Genomic DNA, 26,975 nt, shown 5'->3' with positions numbered 1-26,975 from the left:
ACGTGTGGACGGAGCTAGGAGGCTGATGCTGCTGTGACGCCCGTTTCACAGATGGGGAAACCGAGGCACAGCGTACTTCCCCAAAATCAGAGCAGGGGAGCTAGGATTTGGAATCAGACGTGCCCCTCCCTCTCGCCAATGACACACGGGTTTTTGACCCATCAGATCAACCCATGACGCATCTGGACAACCTCACTGTTCCCCATGCTCCCTGGAGGGGTGATTTTTCCTTATCAAAGAAAATTATCTAGAAATTTCCAGGCCCATAAGGAGCATGGAAACAGTGCATATAAAATAGTAAATATTATAGAAATACTCACATGCCAAAATCTTATCAACATCTGAAGCATAATGCTCGCTTAATGACTTTGCAGGTGGATTTTTCCCCAAACCGTTACTATTTTAATTAATGGCTTATGAGACTTGAGTGCAAAAGGCAATAATGACGCCTTGGTTATGTTTCTTATATTTTACATCAGATTCTTCGTGTCATAAGTACAGTCTTGAAACAATAGGATAGCCCTGGAAAAAAAAAATTGTTGAAAACTCTTTCAATTTGCAGTCCGCCTCCTGGTAAACACGACTTTCTTTCATCCGAATGTTATATTTGGCAATAAAACTATCAGATGGAAGCTCTCCTACATTTCATTTCATTGTTACCTAAATAAAGCAACCCATTAAAATCCCTCTCCTTAAAAATCAGACTCGGATCCGAACACCTCCGTCTTTATGCAATATTTCTTTAGCAAAGGGAACAGCGGAGACGTAGGGAAGGGGGGGGGGGGAAAACAAAACAAGGAAACAAACAAACAGACAAACACGCATTCTCTGTAAAATGAATACCCCTAAGAGGCTGTCTTCCGGGGACTTGCAAATCTTAGTCCCTTCCTGAGCAGGTGAGGGGTCCGTATTTCCTGGCGAGAGATCTCCCCCTTGACACAGTGAATTAACTAGTTAAAAGCTGTTCTCCTGGAGAGACACACGGTCACGGCATTTTCGGAGCGTGCAGAGCCCACGCGCGGTCCTGTGGTCGGAGCCCAGAGCAGCAGCTCTCGTAAGCTGTCCCCTCGGGCTGCTCCCAGACGAGCCGGCTCGGCAAGCTGTCCCCTCCCCGTCCCCTCCCTCCCGTGCAGCCTCCTTCCCTCTCCACCGCGTCCTGGGCAGCTCCATCCGTCCAAACGGGAGCTGAGTTTGCAGGCTGACAGGGATGCAAAGGGCTGGTGGTGCTGATGTCAGAGCCAGAAGACAGTTGTGATTGGACCTAATTAGACTTTGCAGCAGCAAATAGACAAGCTCCCTGCGTGATTGGCTTCAAAGTGGCTGGTGCCAAACAACTAGCAGACGAGCCAAAGTAGGAGCCCTGCGTTCGCTGGGAGCCCGGTCCGGAGCGGCCGCCTGGAGGAGGAGGGCAGCGGGGAGGGGGCGCACCTCCCCGCCGAGTCCTGTGGAGGAGCTGCTGCTGGCCGGGGTCCCCCCCCTCTGCCGCGAGCTGGCCGAGAACAGCTGGGGAGCAGGAGCGGGAGCCCGAGGCTCGTCCTGAAAAGTGAGCCCGCTCCCGGCCCGCAGGCATCCGGCAGCGCTGGGCCAGCAGCAAAGGTGAGCTGCTGGGGACCGGGTCCCTCCCGGCTCTGGCGGCTGCGTCTCGGGCCATGGCCTCGGTCCTGGGCACCAGCAGAGGGGCCGGAGGAGGGCTGAGCGGCCAACTCAAATGCAAGTCCCAGAGGAGACGGCGGCGGTCCAAGAGGAAAGGTAAGGACCCTGCTTTCTGCGCTGTCTCCGCTGACCGCTCCCCCACCCTGGGTGTGGGGTCCGCCTGCTCCCGCGGCCCACTTTCGGGGGGCTGGGGGGGGTCTGCTCCAAGCAGAGCGCCGGAGTTCGCGTCCCTTTGTGGAGGCCCTGGGGGCTCTTGCCGGCTCCGAGGGGACAGGAATGGGGGGGGGGGGCAGAGAGCCCGGGCTCCGCACAGCCCGGCTGGGAGCAGGGTTAGCAGGGGGAGTGGGTGCGGGGACCGGAGGACAGTCCCCTCCCCGCCTCACATAGCCTCTGACCCTCTCCGAGGCCACAGCAGCACCCTTGCCAAAGGAAACACTCGTGTGAGCCAGCAGCCCCAGAAAAGGGAGCAGACCTCATGCCAGCTTCTCCGTCCAAATCATCTTGGAGGCAGGAGTGGGCAGGATGCTGGCGACCACGCTTCCAAACTGGCCGACGTGCCCCCTCGGTCTGCTCGGTGCTCGTGGCTCCGTAAACACTGGGACCCGCAGGCAGCACGGGCTGGTCCTGGGGCGGCTGGGGGGAAGCAGAGATTGAAACCTGGAAAGAGAAGGAGGCACGGCAGCTCGTTAGTGACAGAAACCCTGCAAACCAGGGAGGGAGGACGAGCCGCGAGCAGCGGGTGACAGGTTGTTCCCGACTCCCTGGGGGTGGCGTCTGCATTGTGGGGACCGCCGCCCTGAAGTTAGTGCATTCTGGGGCTCCGCCGGGGGCTGGGGCCCGTGCCCCAAATGCCACCGCGGGGGTGCGTGCGGTCCCGGGAGCGAGGGGGGCTGCTTCCAGAGCCTGCCCTTTCTCTCCCCGGGAGGAACTCGTTACCAGCAGCCCCTCACCATGAGTCTGCGGGAGAAAGTTCGGCTCTTCTGACGGTTTGAAATGTGTTGATTTAAGGGTGGGGGGAGAGTGAACACAGAGTTATTCAGAACCGCGGGACAGATGCCACTAAGATGCATCGGATTCTCTGCCTCCTACCGCAGGATGCGTGCTGGAGGCTGCTCTCTGTCCCCAGAGGGTCGTCGCCTCTGCGGTGGCCTGGCAGAAGTTTCTGCCACATCTCCCCCTACCTGCCCTCAGATACCCCCGGAGCCCTTCCCGGCTTCTTCCGTGAAATCAGAAATTAGCCAGGCAGCGTGGAGACAGAAATGCCACCATCACACAGTCACCGATGATGGTTGCGAGTCGGGACCACGGGGAGCGGTCCCTTCCCGGGGAGGTTCCAGAGCCCTGGGCTCTGGAACTCGGCTGGGGGTGGATTCTGTGATTCCGGCTCAACTCTCAGGGCTGCCTCGGCGATGCCCGCTGCCCACTTGGTTACCTGGAGATGCCGTTTGGGAACAGACCTGCGGGCGCCTTCTGGAGTGATGCCGACAGAAAGTGGCAGTGAAAAGGGGCGGGGGGGATCACAGAATTTAATGATGACTGCAACTTTTAAAAGAGGGAAAAAGGAAACATTATCTTGTAAATTGTAAGTGTTCGTGTTTGCCAGCATTGCTGTTTAGTCTACTTACATATTAAAATTGAAGAGTATGGGGTAATATTTCACAATAAAACGGCATTCTACAGAAATAAAATCCAAGCTGATGGACGTGGGAGCCTTCCTCCAAATTCATTTTTCTTACCTTTAAATGTCAGCCATGCTGGCTTAGAAAGCATCCAATTTGGAGAAGAACAACAAGAAACCGGAAGGAAGACTTCATTTGCTGTAAACTTAACTAGAACAATTCAAAGTGGAATTTCTGTGTGAAATATTCCCATGCCTTGGCTTTTTCGAAGAAACCAGGTCTCTTAATTTTCGTGCCCCAAAACCGAGGTGGGAAAGGCTGATGTGTATGCGTGTGCTAACTCCTAGCGCTCGTAGGTTTATGTGTGGGGGTGAAATCTCCTGTGGCGTCTGCGGACAGCGGCCTTGGTAGGGCAGTCAGCTCAAACTGTAAATATTCACATCGTAGGGGAGAGTTAACAAGATAACCGTAAGTGGGAAAATCAAAAGAAAACATAGCAATTACGGGACACGTTAATTCATCATTTGCATGTGCTGGGAATAGGTCAGTTTCTGTGTAATTCTGTAGATCCTCGTTTTTCTCTTCTACCAAGAAAAACGGTGAATTTAAATTGCGTCCTGACAGTCATGACTCCCGGCGACAGCCTTTGAGTGCAGCGGCCTCGGCTTTTGAGCTCACCCACTTAAAACTCTGTGTTTGTCACAATTTTAAACCCACGTGCGTATTGATGGTTGTTAAGGAATTTGTCTAGGGCTCTACTGTGTACTAACTAGAGCCACCGACTGGGAGCACAAAGAAAGAGCCCGTCTCGTACGGGAGGAGCCAAATCGGAATAAACGTGAGGCTTACTTGTCAATGGTATGTCTTTTTCCACCTATTCTAATGAACAGGGGTGATTTTTGAAGACACGTCTTAACTTTCGGCTCCCTGGGCTGTGAAAAGCTATCAGTGTTCTGTGTGTAAACTCCAGAAGTGCTTTGATACATTTTTTTTTTACGTCACTTATTATTGTCAAAATAATCCGTGGGCTTTGAAATAAAAACTATAGCTACGGTTTAAGTGTGAGATTCATACCATGCTCTCATTACCACGAAATGTGATCCAGAGCCTCAGAAATCAAATGTTTTCCCGTACTCAGTGTTTTCAGTCACCATAGGCAGTATAGATCTTTAAGAATCCAAAAAACTAAAAAATTAAAACAACAACAACAACTTGGTCCCAGGTATTAACAAGCCGGGACCTGCATGTCTCCCCCAGATGAACCTTAAAGAAGAGGTTCAGAGGTTCAGAGTAGACCCACCCACCCACCCACCCGTCTCTTCCCATTCTCTCATCAGGACCCCGTATGATGCATTTTTGCATTTTCTCTATGTGTCACTTTTTAGTCGGGACTTTGTCTTAGAAATTATTTACGAACAATTTACATTTTCTGTACAAGTGAAAAAATGCCAAAATTTGAGTTTTGAGGAGGAGAAAAATAAGCAGCTGGAAAAAAAAGCACTGTGCAAAGGACAGGGAAGCCGTGTAATTTTTACACGTGTGGCTACAGCTGCTCTAAAGCCGTGTAACATGGGGGAGACGTGTCAGCTTGCTGTCAGAAAATACCGGGAGCGCTCGTAGTTTACGGAGTTTATTCATCAGCTCAGCACCCACTCAGCTCACTGCTCGTGGGGGATTCTGAGAGTCGGCACTTTGTCCTGTACTTGGCAGTGGGATTATTCGAGGCGATCGCACACCAGCAGATCTGTGCTGGGTGCTCCGAGTGATGTCCCCCGTACTCGAGAAGGACTAGATGCGTGAATATTATGGAAGGTCTGTATTTTAGCCCAAAATAACAAAGGCGAAGGTTGAAGGTTATTTAAAATCGGTACCAACTGAGCCAGGTGGAGTAGGAAGAGTCAGTATTCATGGAAACAGTATAATATGTAAGCATAAATCACTTCAAATTTTATCAGATAGCCCTCAACCAGTGGCTGCATTCCGGGTGATGTGTCCGAGGAATTTCATAGGTATATTTTCAATCATTAAAACAGGACCTCTATTCTGTCGTGGATTTCTGCCATTCTCTCTTTCGCGACTGTAGCTGTCCTGAAGGCACGCATCAGCATGAAATGCATTTTGCAAAGAAAATATTTTTAGTATTTGACAATGAGCACATGCAGCGTGTAAAAATGACTCAAGTTTGTGGAAATTTTTCAAGAACTGTTCTTTCGATGCAAAACATATTTGCAGTTGGATGGAGAGCCCATGCAAATTCAGCTGGTTCCGAGAGGTAAACGGGAGGACGGGGTTCTGAGCCAGGGGAGTCAGTCACCAGACGGAGAAAGGGAGGGAACTTTGGAGAGCTATCGCGAGGCTCTATAAACAACCATTTGTTAAGTCAACAAAACCGATTCGGTCATCAGCACATGACCTTTCTTTTTTTCTTTTTTTCTTTTTTTCTTTCTTCTTCTTCTTCTTTTTTTTTTTTTTTTTTTTTTTTGAGGCATTTGACAGCAAAAGAAGTTAATGCCAGAAATGTAGATGTTGTTACAGGGCGATCCTTACACACAGTCTCAGAAACGCTGAAGGTGATTCTTGGAAACAGCAACACGAGATGTTGCTGAGTGACAGTGAGCTGATGAATCACAGGAAGGTAGGGTGGGAGCAAGGGCCGGCCACTGAATGTCGTGAAATGCAAATAAAAAGTTGGCAAACGGAGCAGAATGAGGGCAGCGGGCGGATGATAGGCACGGGCTTGGTGTGAACCGGGATCCCGTGAAAAATTAACACAACACAAAGATCGCGTGTGGATGAGGCTCTTCGTCCCCAGCGATGCCCGAGTGACACATGAGTGTGCCTCAGCCTGGCTGGTGGGGACACAGCTCCGCGCCACGGCCGCGCGTCCCCGTGCCCCCGCCTGCCTCGCCGTCTGACGGCTCGGGAGGAAGGAGACTGCATTTCGTGATAAAATTAAGTTGATTAAACCATTCACCATCCTCTAATTGTGTAGCGCTTTTTTCCCTCTTTCTCTTTTTAAAATTTGTGTTAGTACCTCTGGTTTCTAGTGACCCGTGTAATAGCAGTAATTTGAGATTGCTTCGAGGGCATTAGATATGATGAGTGAACTTGAATTTAGAATAAAAATATGAGATTCATGTATCCGTATCTAAATAGTGGTGATTCAGTTACCGCAGAAGCACTGTCCCAGAGGAGCATTATGTAAGGAAATGCAGAATGAGGAAATTGTGTTTTTCTGATCTGAGGCAGGGGAAGATAAGTTATGCTCCGAAAGCATTCAGGGTCCAATTTAAAAGCCATATGTGTGTTTGTTGTTCCTAGCTGTACCTGCATACGTCGTAAAGGCAGTTGAAGTATTTGAGCATTTTTTATGTCTGCCTGCTTCTTTTCATAAAATGCTGGGGGATGAATGTTGCTGTTTTCATAACACGAACAATTTTAAACAATTCGTAAAACAAAAATAATTATATTCCCCGGTTCTTCGTCACATAAATATATCATTTCTAAATCGATGCTCCGTTGGTAAAGCGGGCTCTTAATTACGAGCAAATAAGATTTCTAAAGGGACAAATTTCCACGTGGTGAAAGCAAGATTTTAGAAGCACTTGTTATAGCCATTTCTAAACTGGAAAAAAAAAAAAAGGTTGATGCCAAGTGAAAAAGGAAAAGCACGGATGTCCTTCACAAATATTGCAACTATTGAGTGTTAATACTAATCATGTGGCTCTGTGTTACACAGAAAAACAAGCCAGTAAGGGCCTGTCTGAATTCACATTGCTAAGTATCTGTGAATAGAGTGCACGTGAACTAACTCCTATCTCTTCAATTAAATGTTTTTCCTCCACTGAAATACGGAAGTACATGCCATTAAATGTTTCATTACACAAAGAGAATTGTGTATTCCTAGCCATTAATATCCTACAATTCACTTAAGGATGTACCACCATCAGGTGAAGGGGCAGTACTTCCAAAAAAGAGGAGGAACGTTTATCCGACTCTGGATCCACGTGTAGATCTGTGAGGCTTTTGAGAGCAGGAAGGAGAGAGCTTTGAGAGATTTGTCAGACAGACTCCTGCCCTTCCTCTCACGTGTGGCCACGTTGGTTCCCAAACATCCCTCTCTGGTGATCAAACTTGTACTGACCTGTTCATTTTATTTAAAAGGAATGGGGCACAGGGGCTACTGTATCTGACTTCTGGCTGACTCCGTCTCAGCAACGTCAGGGCAACGTCGCTCTTAGAGCCCCTGCCCCACCTGCAAACTGACTAGTGGACCAGCTCCCAGGAGCCACATCAGAGAGCCCCAGCCTAGAGATGGAGAGATCCGCTTTGCAAGAGGTCTGTAATTTTACCAGAAGTGAGCCTGATCACTTGCAAAGACAGAAGTTGTTTGTTTTTTTTTTTCCTGAAGAGTGAGAAATCTTTGGGGAAAAAAGAAAAGAAAAGAAAAAGAGTTAATCTGAGTGTGTGGGTCTTCTCCCTCCCCTCATTTTTATTCTAGTTACAGGCATTGCATATGAAGGGCAGCAAAAAAAATAAGTTCATTTTATTATCTTATTGGTGAGGAACGAATACAATTAGCATCTGGTTTCTGGTAAGAAAGTGGTGAGTAAATTTCCTCCTTGTGTTACAAGACACACACACACGCACGTGTGTATACACAAATTCACTATTATCTGTTTTAAATTTTAAAAATTACCAGCGGCGAATGTTACGTTTTAAATCTCAAAAAATAGCAAACAGGTAACATAAATTTTATATTTATGTTAAAGAGAGGACTTTATGCTTGATTAAGACATAGTGTTTAGTAAGTGGAGCATTTACATAAACAAAGAAAAGCAGCTTTTTTTATGCATGTTAAAGACGGAAGAGACGTCGAATATAGATGCCCAGGTGGCTCTTAGATTTTAAGATTGTTGCTTCTGACCCCCTAAGAGGGGGGCTACGCACACTTCAAATGCAGGGCTGAAGGTGGCTTGGCCGAGCATCTAGTGGAGGGCGGCCAGAGTGGCCGTGCGTGTGGCACACTGGGACCAGCGTGAAGGTTCCCTGGAGCTGGCCTCCAGCGGGAAGGCACGGGTCTGTCTCCGCTCCTAGGAGGATCAATCTCTCTGAGGGACTAGGGAGGGAAGTCCAGCAGTGTAGACAAAAGGGGGAACAGGACAGTTAGTATTTCTAGGGGAGGCAATGCCCACTTTAGCCGGAGTCTGGTTGCATCCGGCCCGCTGAGCGTTTCCTTGACGGCGCCCATGGAGAACTTATTCACGAAACAGATCAAGGTGTCTTTCTGTTGCCGTTGCCTCACCATGTGGACAATAAATGAGACTAATATTGCTCAGAACTCATTAGTAAACACTCTTTTCTCGAGTGTCTATCGTACAGAAGTGAATCTCACACTCAAGGGAGCGCTCAACACCGCCAGGTGATTTGCACATAATAGCAAGCGTTCCTTTAAACACCTGGACCAGGATGTGCTTTGGAGAATTTTACAGATTTAATTAATCTCCGCTGCTCCGTTTATCTCGGATGAAATCCCTGATCCTTGTTTCCCACGGCTGAGAGACGGGAGACCGGCCTTATCGTTTTGCAGTGCCTTACCCGATTTCTCAAATGTGTCCTCTAGATGTGGCTTTAAAACAGGGTGGAGGGGACTCGGTTCTCTGAAAGGGGGCCTGTCACTGGTTGAAGATGCAAACCCAAACTGAGTCCCTTCTCTGCTTAAAAGCAAACAAAAGTGGGGGAGCTTCTGTCTCTAGAAGCAAGACCTGGAATCATAATCAGCCGGCTCAGAGCATACGCCTAGGACACCAGTAATTGATTAAGCCGCAGATTTTATCCGTCCGAGCCCATCGGAAGTACCCAGATTTCCTCTCGTTAAAATTAATGCAGTATTTCCTAAAAGTTTAATTGCTTTTGGAAAAGTGCAATTTAATAAACATGACAGAAACGTCAGCAAAATAGATTCTGACCTCCCCTGCACCCCAAGTCTGGCTGGGTTCACTCAACCCTGTCGGTAACAGATGCTCCGCTTGTGTTAGGCTCATGGCTGTGAAAGCGACGTGTCCTTAAAGGAAACACACACTTTCTTTTTACTGGACGGTGCTCAGGCCTGAGAGCTGAGACACCAAATGTGCACAAACTCAGACAGTCTGACGTGTACCCTTAAAAAAAAAAAAAAGACTTTTATACATTTGGCTGTTAAGTGAGAGAATATTTAAAAATAGCACCTTTCACTACTCCTTGGGTGAATAAAAACATAGAGGGCCAAATTTAACTAGAGACATGAAGATATCTTTATTTGTGCCTCAGCTCCAAATACCGATACTGTAGACGAAAGTCTTCAAATGCCTATTCAGATTCCAACAGAATTGTAACGGGAAGTGACTTTTTAATTCAAAACTTTACGGTTCAGAGATAAATTTGCTGTATTCAAATGAGTCAATGCTGCTAGTTTTCTTTCCAAAGAAAAAATAAACTTGGAATAGAAATTATTGCTCCACTCCTAGGAAAAATCCCAGGATACATAGTAGCTTTTTAAAAAACCCCAAGACAGCAGAATAGGGAACCCCTTCCTTTGACAGCCCGGGAAAGACTGCTCAGGGCAGGCACCGCAATGTCTTGTAAATGTGTGCTGGTCCCACGTCTGTGCTCGGTCAGGAACTGCCCACGGGCATGGCTTCGATCTGATTGAAATTCAGGGAAATTTTCACCCAGGAAGCATTTAGGAAGATACATACTTTAGATCTAACAAATTTGAGAGTTCATATAATTTTATGTAATCACCTGAGTTCTTTAATCCAATTTGTGCCGAAGTTTAATTATAATTTGGGCTTTTATACGTAGATAATGAATAGAATTCAAGTCACTAAAAGCTTGCACTTGTGTGTTTTGGGTAGATTTTTAATATACGCAGATAATATAGAGAGGATATAGAAAGATAACAGAGTCAGGATTTGAAATAACGCCCACCCGAGTAGCATGGTTTGAACTGCATGGGTCCAGTTACACACAGATGTTTTTCCATAAAAACAGTGCGGTCCTGTAAAATTTTCTCTTCCTTATGATTTTCTTAAGGATGTTTTCTTTTCTTTAGGTTCCTTTGTTGTACCAATATAGTATTTAATATACGTGACGTACGAAATGTGTGTTTTATGCTATCCATAAGGCTTCTGGTCAACAGTAGGCCTTTAGTAGTTAAATTTGGGGGGAATCAAAACTATGCGTGCATTTTCAACTACTCAGGGGTTCGGCGCCTCCCCCCGGGTGTTGTTCAAAGCTCCACCGTACGTATAAGCAGTTGCTGAAATAAGGAAATATCGCAATATTAAAAGATTAACTCTAAACAGCAAAATTCTAATATGTACACATTTTTAGATGGACATTTAAAAACTCGAGTACAGATTAAATGAATCTTGAGTAAACTTCTGAGAGCTCAGACTCCTTGAGAAAGCTGAAAAATGACCTTGGTTTATGACCATGCCTTATGGTCCTGAAGTAAACATTCATTAATTATAAAGTTCCAAAACATCATTTTTTAAAAACATCCTTTTCTGCATATTTCGCACAACGTGAAATATTTTTGTCTTTGTCACTGATGAAAATCAATCTATCCTCTTATATCACATAATAAGAGAGACACAAAAGCCACATGGCAGAAAGAGGTTTCATTGAAGACAGAATGACAGAGATACAGAGAAACAGGACAGGGAGGGAGACAGAGAACAGCGTCGTCTCTTTCTTCCTGTGCCCTGATCAAAGTTCACCTTCCTGCATTTTATCTCCTGTACCTTCAAAAACAGAAAGGGCACTTGATTTAAAAGTATGGGGCATCCAATTCTGCTCTGTTTGCAATTTTGCCTTAAACATTTTGCGTGTATTCAGACAAGGGCTGTATCTGATGTGTAAGTACGATTTCTTCACTCTGAGCAAGGAGCTAGGAACCGAAAATATGCAAGAAAAACAAGGTGGCATGATCCTTGTGTCTGGGCTTATAATGTATCTGGAGATATAGACATACAGATGTAAATTCAAAACACAGAATAGAAATAAACTGTCATGACCCCAACACACTATTAGGTTCTATGGGAATTTTTTTAATCCAAATATGATTGTATTCTTTACAAAATTGGATTTCTATTCCATTTCTTTTATTATTTCAAGTGAAACCCCTAATTAAAAACTAATATAAACCCCTCTAGGTTTGAGCATTTTTATTTCTCCCGCAATGTCAAACATAATAGCTACTCAATTAAAACCCACTGAGAAAATTGACTTTGTTTTTGAAGGAAGAATGGCTTAAGGAAATAATCAGGACAATACGGTAGATGGGAACGTTTTCTAAGGGGATTGTGTACAGATGGTGTCAGCTGTAGGGGACAAAGAAGGGCCGTAGCATACGAGGGAGATACGCAGAAGCCAGCTCTGGGATGATGACGTAGAGTTACCTGCTGGTGGGAAAGGCAAAAGTTTGTTGTGTGTGTGAGGTGACTTCTGGGATGGGCACCATGATGAGATTTGTGTCCCCATAAATTAGTACAGTGGCCGTCTCATTGTGCACCCTCAGTAAACTGTTGTCATAGGACCAATTATTAGATTCATGCTGCAAATTTATAAAGGATGCTGTCTGATTTATTTTTAAGTTGTTAATATGTAAATCTGAATTTACTCATGCGGCAAGCATTTATGGGACACATTTATGTGTCAGCCACCATGGTAAATGGCAGGGACTAAGCTGTAACAAAAGCTCCGAAAATGTCCTAAAAGAGTCAGAAAGCACCCGTCACTGGGCTCTGGCTTCTCTGTGGTCCGTCCTGGAGAAACCCCCCAAAAAGCTCGGGAGGCACATCTCTACTGTTTGTCAAGCCAGCTGCTCTGAGAATTAGCATGCTCGTGGGCATTTGTGCGGGTGGGGTGAGCTGAAAGCCTCAGACCATACAGATTCCAAAGATGCTTCTTAGGGAGCAGGACTTTGGACCGTGGTGCCTCTGCCTTGACTCTTCTACAGACTCTTTCTCCTGTCCCTCCAGCTTGAGCACCGGGGCACCACATGCCTGGTGGCTGCACGTCTGTCCCACTCCCGCGACCGGTGTGAGACACCCTCCTTCTATGAAGGTCCGGGGGCTGCCCAAGAACTCAGCTACCACCTTGCTCCTTGGCTCACAAAACTTCCGCTCTGTCCTCATGGCTGGGGCAAGCATTGTGTGTGTGTGTGCATGTGTGTAACACAAAGTCTAGGGCCAAGCCAAGGAAACTAAGTAAACGTGGCATCTAACGTGTGATGCAGCCTGGCACTCTTTTCCTGTCTTTTCCTGGAGGCCGTATAAAGTAGGACGCAGAGCTCATCCGAATAGTCATAGGGAGTGTCCCCACTGCCATGTCCACTCAATATTGTGGACACAGAATACGTCCTGAGAATGATGAGAGTCACTGAATTTGTCCCTTGCTTCCAGGTAGATGGCATGTTCCCTGGTCTTTCTTATCTCTTACCTAAGAGAGCTTTGGGATTATCTCTCTGTCTCTCTGTCTCTGTCTCCATCTCATATACATTCATTAGGCAGGAGACGTGTGGAGACTGGAAGATAAAGTTCGTCAGTGCATCCTACTTATGCGGGCAGGAGCGATGCTGGCTGCGGTCTTTAGGTCTAGATATTTATCTATAATGATACTTAGGAATGTTTCCGAAGTTGAACATCAGGGAAACAATAAAAGTAGGAATTGATAAGATTGAAACCAGCAGAAATCTGACATTAACATCCACACCTCTTCACCAGGAAACTGTCTGATCCTTAGTTCAGATGGTTAAGGAGACCGTCTGTGCCCTTGATTCCTCTGGACTTTTCTTCTTTGGACGTTTAGGTGAGCTGACCTGTTTCCCAAGATGGCCTTGACTCATTTGTTCCCATTCTAAAGTGTTATTTCTTATATCAGGGTTCTTATCACTAATATCAAAATCACCTCTGTGTGAAAATATTCAAGGTTCGCATGAGATGCAAAGACACCATCACACTTATATGTGTGTACATATATTCATAATGTGTCATATTTAGGTAACCGATGCGCGAACTTTCAAGATAAAATGTAGAGTAGACAGGACTTTTTGTGCTCATTAGATGAAATAACGATTCACAGAATGTCTAGGTCACAGTGGTTAGCGTGTGAGAGCTGCTGTGATAGAACAGCACACTGTCCCGGATCCTGGAGGCGGGGAGTCCGGGATCCAGGCGTGGGCAGGGCTGGTTCCTTCCCAGGCCTCTCTCCTGAGCGTGCAGATGCCACCCTCTCCCCCTGTCCTCACATGGTCATCCCTCTGTGCATGGCTGTGTCCTGACCTCCTCTTCTTATAAGGACACCAGTCAGATTGGATTAGGGCCACCCAGTAACCTCATCCCACCTTAATCCCCTCTTCAAAGACCCTGTCTCCAAATACAGTCACATGCTGAGGTCCTGGGGTCAAGACATCCACATGTGAATTTGGGGAGACACAATTCAGCCCACAACAGCCAGAATTCCATTCGTCTTCAGAGACGTTTCCTGAAAATTAAGATGTCCCATTAGGTTAGCAGTGCTCTTTCTCCGGAAATATCGCGTCCACCTCAGGGTAGGCCAGTGAGTTCCTTGGTTCCATTTCATGCCCATGGTCTCTCCTGTGGATGATCTACTTGCAGAATTGGACCAGCTTCAGATGTGATTAAATGATGCCCAGAATTTTTTTCTCAATTATCTGTCATGTTGTGTTGTCCCCCAATATGATGGTACAAACTTGAGGGAGTTTACCTTATTCTGCCCCGTCTCGTGCTTTCCTGCCCCTCTGAAGAACCTCATTTCTAGTTACAGTGGGGTGAACGGGCATGATTCTAAGAAGTGTGAGTGGGGAAGGTCATTTTCACCCCTGACTGACCACGCTTCTTCCAACTGGAGTAGGATCAGTGATAAACTTTTCTTATCGGGACGTAAAGGGGACCATCAGGTATCGTGAACTCAACATCATCTTGGTTGTTGTTTTTTTTTTAATATTTATTTATTTATTTGAGAGAGAGAGAGAGAGAGAGAGAACGAAAGCAGGCGAGGGGCAGACAGAGGGAGACAGAGGATCCAAAGTGGGTTCTGTGCTGACAGTAGTGAGCCCAAAGCGGGGCTTGAACTCACAAACTGTGAGATCGTGACCTGAACGAGCGGAAGTCGGACGCTCAACTGACTGAGCCTCCAGATGCCCCAACACTGTGTTCGTTTTGTGGATGAGAGAAGTAGGACCCAAAGGGATGAGCAGCTAGTCCAGGAAGCTCCAGACTGAAAGAGCCGGCCCGGGAGCCCAGGGCCTTGGGTCCTCAGGTGCTCATGCTGAGAAAGTCTCCATCCCGGGGTAGAGTTGGACACATCGGCACAGAGAGGCTGTCGTGGGAGGGCAGGCCCCTGGAAGCAGGGGCTTCCATGGCAAGGGTGGGCAGTGCACTAGACCCCGTCTTCTCTGGGCCCCGTGGAGCTCCCTGCCCCCTGGGATTCCCCTGAGGAAACTCCTCAGAGGCTGTGTCACCGGTGCCCATGAGAGCTGTGACACAGAGCCGTGACGGCAAGGGCGTCAGGGAGAGGCTGGTACTTGCCATTCTCATCGTGAAACCAGCGCACAACGTCTTAATGTGTGTGTGTGTGGACGTGTTTGTATATACGTAAATACACACACATGCAAATATTGATGTCTATATATCTTCCACTGCGCGTTCATTTGCTTAAGTGGTGTCAGTAACACAATTTTCTGATTTGAAGATTAAAGGAAACTGTAGAGATGGTTGAACAAACTCAGACATCAGCATGTTTAGTTTTCAGATGTCTATACAGCACGGCTATTCAATTCCAAAACAAACACGAGTTGTTGCATAAGGCAAGATATTTAAGGAACACATTGAATTAAGATTAGAAGTGAGGACGTTTTAAATTCTATCTCTCAAAAGACAAACAGAAAAAAGAGAATCCAGCCTGCTGTAAATTCACAACACCACACACGGGAAGATAAGTCTACACGAGCCCTTTTTTGTTGTGATATTCAAGTTAGTTAAGAGTGTGCAATGAAAATAAAACATACTGTTCATTCAGTGAAATGCTGGAGCTAGATTTGAATATCATAAAGTGAATTCCTCAGATTTAAATACACTTTTTTGGTTATTCCGCATCTGGATTCAACATGAAAACATTCTGCGTTACTTTGTGTGTTTCTGTGTGCTTGTGAACAGATAAGTTTACTGTTCCAATTTCCTAGATTGAACTGGCTCAGGTTCTGTGCTGGAGAAACGAAGTCAAAATCAAGCGGAAGCCGCGGGTAAACATATCGGCTCTGTTTTAAATTCCCTGAGTAAATAGATGACACCTGGATTCCAGAAACAAATTTGGGTACAGGATAGTCAATAGGACGTCTGAGCCCACCCTGTGAGGACCGACTCTGGAAACACGAGCCCCGAAACAAAGCAGTCAAATGACCGTGGCCCTCGTGAGGAAGCACTCCACGCTCCCGCGACGTAGCCAACGGATGCTAACGCAGAGGACGATATATACACACAAGTTGACTGAAATCACTCTCCCCATCTGTTCCAAATCTTATTTACAAAATCACTTTACATAAACACACACAGGTAGGATCTCTGTTGTCGTTTTCTTTAATTCCTCTGTAAGAAAATCACCAATTCTTGGTACTTGGATTTAAAAAGGGCCAATGAGGGGTGCCTGGGTGGCTCAGTAGTTTAAGCGTCAGACTTCGGCTCAGGTCATGATCTCACAGTTCACGAGTTCGAGTCCCGCATCGGGCTCCATGCTGACAGCTCAGAGCCTGGAGCCTGCCTCGGATTCTGTGTCCCCCTCTCTCTCTACCCCTCTCCTGCTCACGCTCTGTCTCTCTCTGTCTCTCAGAGACATTAAAAAAAAGTTTTTAAGCAGACCAATGAACCTCAATCCCTTTTCTCCAGAAATAAGGTTGGGAAGTCCCCTCAGGCCTGAAGGTAGGGCACACAGAGGACCGAACAGAGATTTTCGGTTACCTGGACAGAGGGATCCGGGTTCCAGATCCGGAACAGGGACAAGGGAAGAGCTGAGCAAGATAGAGTACAGGCCGCCTCTCAGTGGAGGGGCCTTGAGTCTGGGGCACGGACCCCAGTCTACCACAGGCGAAGCGTCTCACCGGTATCACGCGAGGGTCTCGGCTTACACATGGCACACGGTACATCAGCTTCACTAGGCTTTTGTGAACTTCCCCGCTGGTGTAATACCAGTGCCTAAATTTCCTTATTTGTAAAAATGTCTTCCAAGTCCCGGTCAATTTACAACCAGAGTTGCTCCTAATCTGAGTGACTTCAAATGTGTGCGTAACCGTGTCTCTGCCCCCTTCGTGTTACAAGTATGGAAACGGCAAAGCCAGGTCCCGGAATCCCGGAATGTAACTGTAACCTTGCCAGATGAAAATGCTGCACGGGCAAATTTAGAAAACACTCTGATAATAAGCTTATGTTTTTAAAGTTAATTTTTAATACTTGTTCTTTCTGAATTCTTTATATCAACATTAACATTTATTTGGCCCTAAAACACACAGTAAACTTTTACCTCTTGTAATATTCTGGTTCATTTCCTTCTCTTTGTTGCTTTGTTGTTATTGTTGTTGTTGCTTTAAGTGACTCGAATTCTTTACACAAGTTGAATAATAATGAATCAGTTATGGTCCTGGTCAGTCTTCGTGGCCGAGGTCCCTCCAAGCTGACAAAAAGACAAGGCTTGAGTTTGAAAGTGTGGTTTGTTCATGAACCCCCGCCACCTTCACCCAGACGTGCACTGACTTCGCACTTGGCTACAACCACCGCAGGTCTGGTCCAGCTTCACAGGGGTGTGGTGTTTGTGGGATCGTTTTCGTCAAGGCAACAGGAACATCAAATGGATAATGTGGACTCATTCGAGAAAAGGTAATGGATGCCTTAAACCTTCTGATAACCTTGCAAATAGACGCCTCCACACTGAACACGGGCTGGCAAGGCACTAGGCACAAGCGAGTTAAAAAAAGAACAATAAATACAGAGGCTGTGTACTTGTCTTTTATACTACTCCCTCCTCTTTTCGCTGTTATATTAGTTGCTGTCCCAAAATTTGCTCTAAATGGACTATCAAGCCTCCACCAATGGCTTCCTTTTTATTATTATTTTAGAGAGAGAGAGAGAAAGAGAGCAAGCAGGGGAGGGGCAGAAGGAGAGAGAGAGAATCCCAAGGAGGATTCTCTGTGCTGAGCACAGAGCCCAAAGTGGGGCTCAATCCCATGACCCCTGGCTCATGACCTGAGCTAAAATCAAGGATTAGATGGTCAACCGATTGAGCACCCCAGGCGCCCCTCTACTAATGATTTCTTAACAAGGACAGTTACGTGTACAGGTGAACCAAGGTAGGGCCCATGTCCATCTGTAGTGAGGGGTGATTGGAAACAATGCCTGCTTGGTTCTCAAAAGCTTCTAGATCAAGGTAGTTAAAGTCACAATACCAAATATTATTACCATTCTACTAAATAATCAGAGACCTCCCCACCTCAAGGCATTCTTTTCTCTTTCCCTTTTTTTGTGACATTTTCCTGAGCTATATTATTCATACATTTGTGGTTTCGATGATCCTGCTTTATACTTGTCCAATACAGCATTTAATGTTTTGATGGTTTTCACAAAACCAGCTGGAAACCATGCTAAGTGTGCATGCATACTGGGGGGGATGGGAATCGTTTCTAAAGCACAGTCTCAGAATGGGGCAACAGCAGAGAGCCATGCGGTAACAGGGGACCAGCTGTAGGGCAGCACACCCACAGTCAGGGGGTGCCACCGTAGGGTGTCACTGCCCCCGGGCCCCAGATCTGCCCTTTGTCACACCACGGCCTGACACCAGGGGATCCTGGGACCAGACATCAACCCCCATCACATGTACACGTTGATGTCCCTGCCCCAAAATCACTGAGAAATGAGCCTGATCTGTGCCTTCAAATGAGAAGAGCTCAGAACACTTCCAAAAGTGTTCAAAACCAAAGGAAAATTCACAACCAAATCCGGCAGAGACATGGGCAATGCGGCTTTGTATCCCTGCGTCATGAGGCCGGCTTCCTGTCCTTCAAGAGGACGGGCGGCTCACAGACAGAATGATGGGAATGTATCTGAGGAAACGCGTTCAGTCAGGAATCTCAGTGGCACCGTCTGTCCGTCCTGCAGGGGCCCTAACAGGACTGGGTACACTGGACAGTCCCCCAGGGCATATGTGAACGTTAGGAGTATTTTCTGGATTTTTCAAGTAATTAATATTGTATTATAATATTCTCTCCAGTAGACCCTTGACATCCATAAGAGATAAATTCAGAGATTTTTGACTCCTGAATCTGCCAATATTTTATCACAGGTCATTTCTCCATGGAACGGGGGTAAAGTAAAACGGGGAGATTCGTGCAACATTCAGGATGCCTTTTAAAAAAAAAGCTTGGGATATTTTGATCTTTATAAATTTAACGAGTTGTTTTACTACAGGACTTCTCAGGGCTAGTACTTATTGATAATATCCAAGACAGGGAGAAACATGCAGTATAACTTTTTTATTTTATTTTATTTTATTTTATTTTATTTTATTTTATTTATTTTTGGTGTAAGATTTTAAACTTAACTTTTGGGGACCATACATTAAAGTCTCACTTAACATTAGCATTCCCTGGGATAGAGTTTAAGAAATGCCCAAATAATTGAGCATCACTGAACATTTCCACTGCCTCCTTCACAATGGAATCTGCTACTAAGCAATCTGTATTACGATTTTTAATTTATCTAAGCCTTCTGTTTTCTTCCTAAGAACCATAAGTTTTAGACCCATTAACACCTTCTTTATTACTGTCACCAGCCATATTAGACGACTATCTATCAGATTTAGGGTTATTTTCTAGAGTCTGCTCAGAATCGAAGCCACCTTCCTGATGGGGAAGCCAGATGGCCCACGGCCTCACATCCGTGCACACTGGAACAGACACACACACGGATGTCGGATGGGGAGGGGCCTCTGCGAAGCGTAACCCTGAGCTAACGCTCATGATTGTCCCGCAAGGTGTTCAGAGCTTGGTCCATCAACTGGAAGAGGGGGGAGGTCAGTGGTAATGGAGGCTTCTGGCCTCGCTGTCCTGCCACCAACCTCTGGAACCTTCCAGAACACCTCTTACTTTCCTCCGTTTCCCCCTACCTCTGTCTGCTCTATGAATCCCCTCTCTATTTCCAGTAAATGCTCTTTTTGCTTAAAACTAATGCAACTGCTTATAAATAAGAACTATCATTATTTTATTTTTGGAATCCTTTTCAAATAATAGAGCAAGGCCAAAATGAAACACACTGTTGAGAAGTGGGTGGTGAGCCACTGACTGGGTCACCCCCCCCCCAGCTCACGGATGTTATTCCTGTTCAGCATCACAATACCTGCATGCTCCCACGTTTCCTAGCTCTTTGGGGTTAATTGTCACCCACAGTTTTAAAAGAATTATGTTGTTACATTTTAATAAGAAGTAACCTTGGAAGTTTCCCAATCAGTTAAACAAAATCAATTATTCATATAGCAAAAAAATGCATGTAGTGATTTTTATTTTTCCCTTAAGCCTCGCGTACTTTCCAGAAGAAAATTATGTGGTTACCATAAAAGAAAGATACAGTGAACCTTTGCAAATGAAAATACACTCCCAAAATGAATAGAAGAATTGGGGGGGATGATATGATTATCGAGCATTAGGCAAAGTACTGGGCTTCCTGGTAGCCAAGGCAAAAAAAAAAGGAAACATAAAGAGTCATACCGCACACTTCTTATTTTCTAATAAAAGCAATGAACTGGGTTGTGAAACCACAGGAAGAAAAAAATTAGGTTATTTGACTCAGGAACACATGAGAGCATATGTAACTAATTGGATATTATGGTTATAAAAGGACTTCATTAAGGTTTCAACGAAGCCTCTGGTTTTTAATCAGCTGGTTCTGATGGAGCGTCCACACAGAGCCAGTTCTAAAATGTGTGCCCAGTGTCTAAAGGAGCTGACGGTCTTCGTGGGGCCACCTCATACCGTTCAGGCTGGCATGGTGATGTCGGGGCCTTCAAGGCTGGGATGGCAGGAGGGGGTACATCCAATCCATGTCATTAAATACAAAATGTAAGAAGTGAGTTAGGACCCACACCTAGTGTTTACCATTTCAGGCTGACTAGTGAGGATACCATTTTTACATTCCGAATGCGCGCCCGGTAAGCCAGGCTCCGTGCAGGTCAGAAATGCTTGTCAGGTGAATTATTTTAGCTTTAGTTTTTAGTAAGTGACACCAAGGTCAGCATTTAGCTTTCAAAAGACTGTGTCTTCATTCTGTCTGCTCCTCGGGCCGGCTTCTCGATGGAGACACTCACCCCTCAGCTGACCAAGTGCTTCCCTGGCTCCATCTCAGACGCAACCTGCATTGTATGACCTCCCCTCCTCCCAGGGCAGTGTTGACCTGGGACACTGACCTCTAATGCTTCCAAATCCTGGCCTACAATTTTATATAGGAAGTGCTTAAATTTTCCTTTTTTTTTTTTTAACCGCCATCCTAGCTCAAAGAAAACCTTCCTTCTCTTAAGGTTTTTACACACACATCGTCCTGCCGACTCTCATCAAATGTTTTCTAAGCAATGGAACATTTTTTAACTGAAATCACTTGGAGTCTTCTCATGCAAAAGAAAGAACTAAGCTTTGCAAGCCCTCAGAACTCCAGGGAACACATTCCGTAAACCACTGGCTGACCGAGCACCGGCCCTGATGCGAACTTGCGCGGTAGTTGTCTTTCTATGGTGCACACGTGTCCTGTGCGCCCTGCCTCAGCTTTCTCTGTTTCCTGTGGAAGCAAGTAGGTATCCCACATGGCTGGCTGGTTAGGAAGAGACAAAGGGCGCCACCCCATCCCTTCGTGTCCCTATGAGACTCCCGGCACCAGCCTCGCCTCCAAGAGAATTCGCTTGGTGCACGTAGATCGAATTCTGGTCCACATCCTCGTCCAACAGACCTCTGCTCACAAGACGTTGAGGCCGACTCACAGTCTCTTCACAGAGAGACTCAACTGAGATGCTCAATTCCCTTGTCGTTTTGGCCAAACAAAAGAGGATTTACGCCCTTAAAATGCTCCGTAAACCCCACCAGAAACCTCCTAAGAAACACCATGTGGCACCGTCGGGCTATGGATATTTCACACACATGGGCTCTGCATTTCTGTGATTGTGTTTATGTGTCTGAGCGTCCTGTTCCTTCCCTGGGCTCCATATCCTGCACTCGTCCAATTGTGGAACCCTAAGGTCGACATGGCCCAATGTAGTTTTCTTTCCCAATTCCCTGGGACAGTTCTGTGCCTAAGGCGAGTGCTGGCCGGGGACACTGAATATTTTATTCGGGACTCTGCCATTCAGCTTAAAGCTTTTCTGAAACAGGTCAGCCAAGTTCCCATGGCGGCCCCACGTCACCCACCAACCTCTCCAGGCGTGTCTGCCTCCCAGGTGTCCTGGGCCTTCAGTCTGAGATCTTGTGGCCTGGGCCCTGACTCTACCCATCTCCTTCCCGCTAGACGTTTTTCCTCCAACTGGTCACTTTTAATATCTGATGTCACCCAGCTGACATCAGAAACCATCGAATACCCTTTCACAAGGAAGCATAAACAATGAAAATTATGTTGTCATATCTGAGGGCCTTGCTTGCTAGTAAGAAAAGAGATTTTACTGATGCAATCTTATAATGTGGTGTTAGTCACCCACGGCAAGACCGAGAGATCTTTCTGGATGAGGTAAAGGGGAGCCTTCCCAGCGCCCTCAGTTCCCACCCCACAGGCAGCCACTGGCTCTCCACACAGGAACCACACGAGATGCTCCCATTGCGTGCTTTCCTGCACCTGCTTCCTCATGCAGAGCGTATATGCAGAAAAAGAAAAGAACGGGATGAAAACCGTCATACACTTGGCGATTTCTTACCTTTATATGAAACAGAGTCTTATCAAAAATATGTGATGTTTGCCTGCATAAGAGCTGTGTGAATTCTTCCCCCAAATATTAATTTTTATGTGATGAATAAATATTATACTTCTGTTTGGAAATAGCCGGTCAGTATAAAGCAACTGTTCTGAACACCTGTGTGTCAGAAGCTGTGCAAAGATTCAGTTATAAGCTAAAAAATAGTCACTGTCGCTTAGGCTTCTGTCCTGGAGGAACTTAGGGGCATGAATTTGGAACATCTGTTTTAGATACAGCTTAGAACATTATTGTTTTGTGAATTGTCTTAATGGACCTGAGGCATACATAATTTGGAGATTTATTTTTTTTAATGGGTGAGGTTTGAGCAAAACAAATAATGGGTAGTTTGAAAGTCCTGAAAATAAACACTAAGCACCAATCTAACGTTGCACGGATAAAGCACCCAGAGAAGGTAATTAAGCTCCACGTTTTTTTATCAGGACTCTTCTGGAGGCATGAAAGCACAATTCAGAGTCATATTAAATTCTAGGCAGCTGTGAGAAGTCTACCACCATCTGGAATAATCTAGAAATGTCAGAGCCGACACTCTATTCCTTATAAAGGCAGAAGTTACACATGTAAATCTACAATCAAACAGATAAAGAGGAAACCCTTTATCAGTTATCTTCCTGAAAAGGCATCATCCATCAGTTTCGAGGCCCCAGCGATGGTCACAGCCCCATTCACTGGAATCTGTAGCTCAAGACAAGACTCAGTTCCCGAGAAGTTATGTAGCCCACCTGAGATCACACAGCTGGTAGACGGGTAAGAACCGTCTCCAAATTGCTGATCACTGTCGCCTCTCTTTGTCAAGCGTAGGGAACCTCAGCACAGTCATGTGAGGATTCACTGTCCATCAAAGGACAGGCAATAACGCCTGTGCCCGCAGTCAGTGCTCCCAGATGTGTTCACGTTCCCCCGCCAATACCAGCCACACTGGGAGTGTCGGCCAGCGTCTCCTTGCCTTCTCACTGGGCAAGTGGCAACGCGAGCTCCCCTCAGAAGGAACAGGAAGCAGACACAGTCAGATCCAGCCTGGCCGTAGCCCGGAGCTGGCTGATGTCCTGGAGTCACTCAGCGTGGGGTTAGGTGCCCCCGGCCTGTTTCGGGGACCTCATGTCCTCTGGACTGGCCAGGCATCAGGTGATCGTACTGCCCAGCCGCTGGCTGAGTGTGCCCCGAGGGTTTGCAAGAACTGACTTCCAAGCAGCGACATGCCCTGTGCGGGGCACACTGACTTTGCTCACTCGGCTCCATTAGTTTGGCTGTGTCTACACTGCAGCAGTCCTTGCAAGCATTTTGAGAGCGCGTTGAAAGCCCTGCTCCTGCCCCTTGCTGGTCTGAACAGGTAGAGAAGTGGTGTAAGGAGCAAAGTGGAAGTCCCAGTATGGGTTTCGTGGCCAATAAAAACAAGGCTGAAGGTGGGAGTGTGGCCTGAGCTATGAGGTAGGAGACAGGGAGGTAGGTACCCAAGGACAGGTGACCCCACGTCTTCCTTGGGCTCCCGCCCATGGAAGAGTGACAGATGACTCTATCAGGCCTCCCGAGTTTACCAGGTAAGCAAGTGCCCCCACTCCCTTGGGGACGAAGGTGCCTCGCCAACACCCACCTGACAGTTGAATTTTCCAATATCATCTTATGCCCATTGGCCCACCATGCCATGTGCCAGTTTCACGTGCACGGGTGTGTGCCGATTACAGATGCAATGTGTATGTGATCCGCATCAAACCCAGAGATGCATGACTTATTTTTCTTCTAAACAGTAACTTTTTAGGAGAAAGGGTGATAATTATCCAAGACCCATGAAGCCCATAGTGCTGAATTCGCCACCACACGCGACACTACCGAGGACTCAGATATTTAGGATTTATTACCAAGATTCAGAGATGATGAGGGAAAAATAGACATATATCAGAAATTAAATGTACTCTTCTGGTCTGAGTATGAAGGACAATAAATATTTCTGTCATGGGACAAATTAATAAGTAGTATAAATCACCGATGACGAGGACATTGACTGTCCTAGAAGATCTCCAGTCCTGCCTCACTTTCTGATGGACTATAAACCTTCCCAGACTAGGGTGTGGAGGTTCAGGACACATCGTCCTCCACCGAGGACCTCAGAGGGAAGGTGATTAGCACACGGAGGGGACCGCTGTCTCAGGAGAGCTGCACGTAAAATGACCGGGGAAGGAAAAGGCAGCTACTTCTCAAATTAGCATAATTAGTAATTATCTCTTAATAGCCCCACTTGGCTTTGGAGACTTGGCACTTGAAATTCTGCTTAAAGTTCAGTGAGGAAAAACAAATTTCATGCTGAAATGTCTCAATAACACAGCCGAGCTGCTGAGGTAATGGTCTGGGTGAGGTAAAGGGAGGCGATGACCATACGGACACCTCCAGGTCTCCCCTAGAAGAACCAGGTGTGCAATCATACATATTGTGACAGAAAACACCAAAGAGTGCAGCGTCGTTGGTGTTCTCCCGACTCTGTATTTCTGTCTTTGAAGATACTTTCGGAATTTTTTGTCTCTGGGGAGCCCACATCACCTGCTACATATTGAGAGTCCTTCCTTCCAATAAAAACGTAATATAGCTTCCCCTAGATGAAAACAGCTCAAAATAAAAATAGTATGAAAAATAAAAATAAAATACAATAAGAAAGAAAAACAAGCAGCATCAATGTCATAATCAGCAGTCAACAAATCTTACACACACCTTCCTCTTTGCTTATTAGAACTTAAATCCAAGCAAGATTCACTAGCAGCAAAGGGCTAATAAACCTGGAAGTTAGACTCTATGGCAAGGAAAATGTTGGATTCTTTCTCTATTTTATTAAGATATGTTGGACAGGGCACGGAGAAGACATATTTCCAATTTTGCATGGCCAAACAGCAGCTTTCTTTAGTCTGGGCAAGGTACACTTGCAACTTGTCAAAGCAAATATCGTAGCAATTTGTAGAAAGTCTAAACTATTGCCTTATAATACTGATCAATAAACCACTGGATGATGGGTTCAAAGCAGGTCTCCAGTCTGCACACAATTATTTAGCACAGGAGTAAGAAACTCCCATGGATGGCCACTCGTAGTTTAAGAGCTAGTTGTGCAAAGGGGTTGAGGGTGAAAACGTCCATCCAGATCTGAGACCACCCTTCCTCACTCCTCAATGTTTAAAATGTTCTGCTCGATGCCCTCCTCCTTCCCTAACCTCAGTCATTTCCTCCATCTACCATCACATACTCCTCCTATGTGTTTTCATGCAGCATTCCCTGTACCCATGCCCAGACTTGCCCACAGCGTTGGGTGTTCCTTGGTGTGGCTCACAGGCTGATGGGTTGATTGCATAAGTGACTCTTGAAAGAAGAAGGAAGAAAGATTTTGATATTCATGATCACTTACTGGCTAGCATGTGCACATCATCTCACTGAATCTTTACAATAACCCAAGGAGGTAGATGTTCTTATTTCTGTTTTGCAGGAAAGAAAACTCAGGTCTTAAAATGATATGAAATATGGCCAAAAGAGAGCTTGAACCTGCATTTTTCCCATGACACCAGACTGCCTCCCAAACTAATGCTTTCTTCCTGAAATGGTATAACCAAGCAACATTTTGGCAGCTCTATTTTTTGAGACACCTCCACACCGTTCTCCACAGCGGCTGCACCAGTCTGCATTCCCACCAACAGTGCAAGAGGGTTCCTCTTTCCTCCACATCCTCGCCAATACTTGTTGTTTTGGGTTTTTTAAGATAGCCATTGTAAGAGGTGTGGGGTGACATGTCACTGTGGCTTTGATTTGCATTTCCCTGACGATTGCTGATGTTGAGTACTTTTGCATATGCCTGTTGCCCATCTGTATGTCTTTACTGGAAAAAATGTCTGTTAAGTCCTTTGCTCATTTTTAAATTGGGTTATTTGTTTTCTGTTATTGAGTTGGAGGAACTCTTTATATACTTTGGAATTAACCCCTTCTCAGTTGTACGGTTTGCAAATATTTTCTCCCATTCTATGGGTTGCCTTTTCTCTTTCCTTGATTGTCTTCTTTGCTGTGCAGAAGCTTTTTAGTTTTACGGAGTACTGCTTGCATGTTTTTACTTTTGTAGTCTGTGCTTTTCATGTAAATAAATGTTCAACTGTATTTTATTTTATTTTTCATGTGATTTATCTAGATTTCCCAACACCATTTGTTGAAGAGACTGCCCTTTACCCCTTGTGTATTCTTGGCTCTCTTGTCAGAGATCATTGACTATATGTTTGGGTTTATCTGTGGGCTTTTTATCCAGTCCCATCAGTGTATGTGTGTGCCTTTATGCCAGTGTCATATTGCTTTAACTACTGCACCTTTGTAATATATTTTGAAATTGGAAGTGCGATGCCTCCAGCTTTGTCTATTTTTCTCTAAACTGATTTGGCTATCTGGGGTCTTCTATGGTTTCACATGAATTTTAGAATGGTCTTTTCTATTTCCAAAAATATATGCTATTGAGATGTTGGTGGGGATAGCATTGAATCTGTAGATTGCTTTGGGAAGTATGAACTTTCTAACAATATTAAGTCTTTCAATCCATGAACATGGGATGTCTTTCCATTTATTTAAATCTCCTTTGATTTCTTTCACAGGTGTTTTGTAGTTTTCACTGTACAAATCTTTCACCTCCTTCGTTTTTTTTCT

At 45.7% G+C, this 26,975-nt stretch overlaps 1 protein-coding gene across 2 annotated transcripts in view; it reads left to right on the top strand.

The window, feature by feature from the left end:
* Positions 1 to 1,212: 1,212 nt before the first annotated feature.
* Positions 1,213 to 26,975, top strand: part of ADARB2 (adenosine deaminase RNA specific B2 (inactive)) — a 420,157-nt gene continuing 394,394 nt past the window's right edge. For both annotated transcript variants that reach the window (XR_013556993.2, XM_078450500.2), the window contains exon 1: positions 1,213 to 1,749. Coding sequence is in view for 1 of the 2 variants with exons in the window: in XM_078450500.2 (XP_078306626.1) it covers positions 1,650 to 1,749 (100 nt within the window). In the remaining variant the exon portion in view is untranslated. The remainder of the gene's footprint in view (positions 1,750 to 26,975) is intronic.

This window comes from Panthera onca, chromosome B4 (genome assembly GCF_046562875.1).
Source record: "Panthera onca isolate mPanOnc1 chromosome B4, mPanOnc1 haplotype 2, whole genome shotgun sequence".
NCBI lineage: Eukaryota > Metazoa > Chordata > Mammalia > Carnivora > Felidae > Panthera > Panthera onca.
The sequence above is the reverse complement of the archived record's forward strand: the minus strand, read 5'-3'. Positions and strand labels throughout refer to the sequence as shown.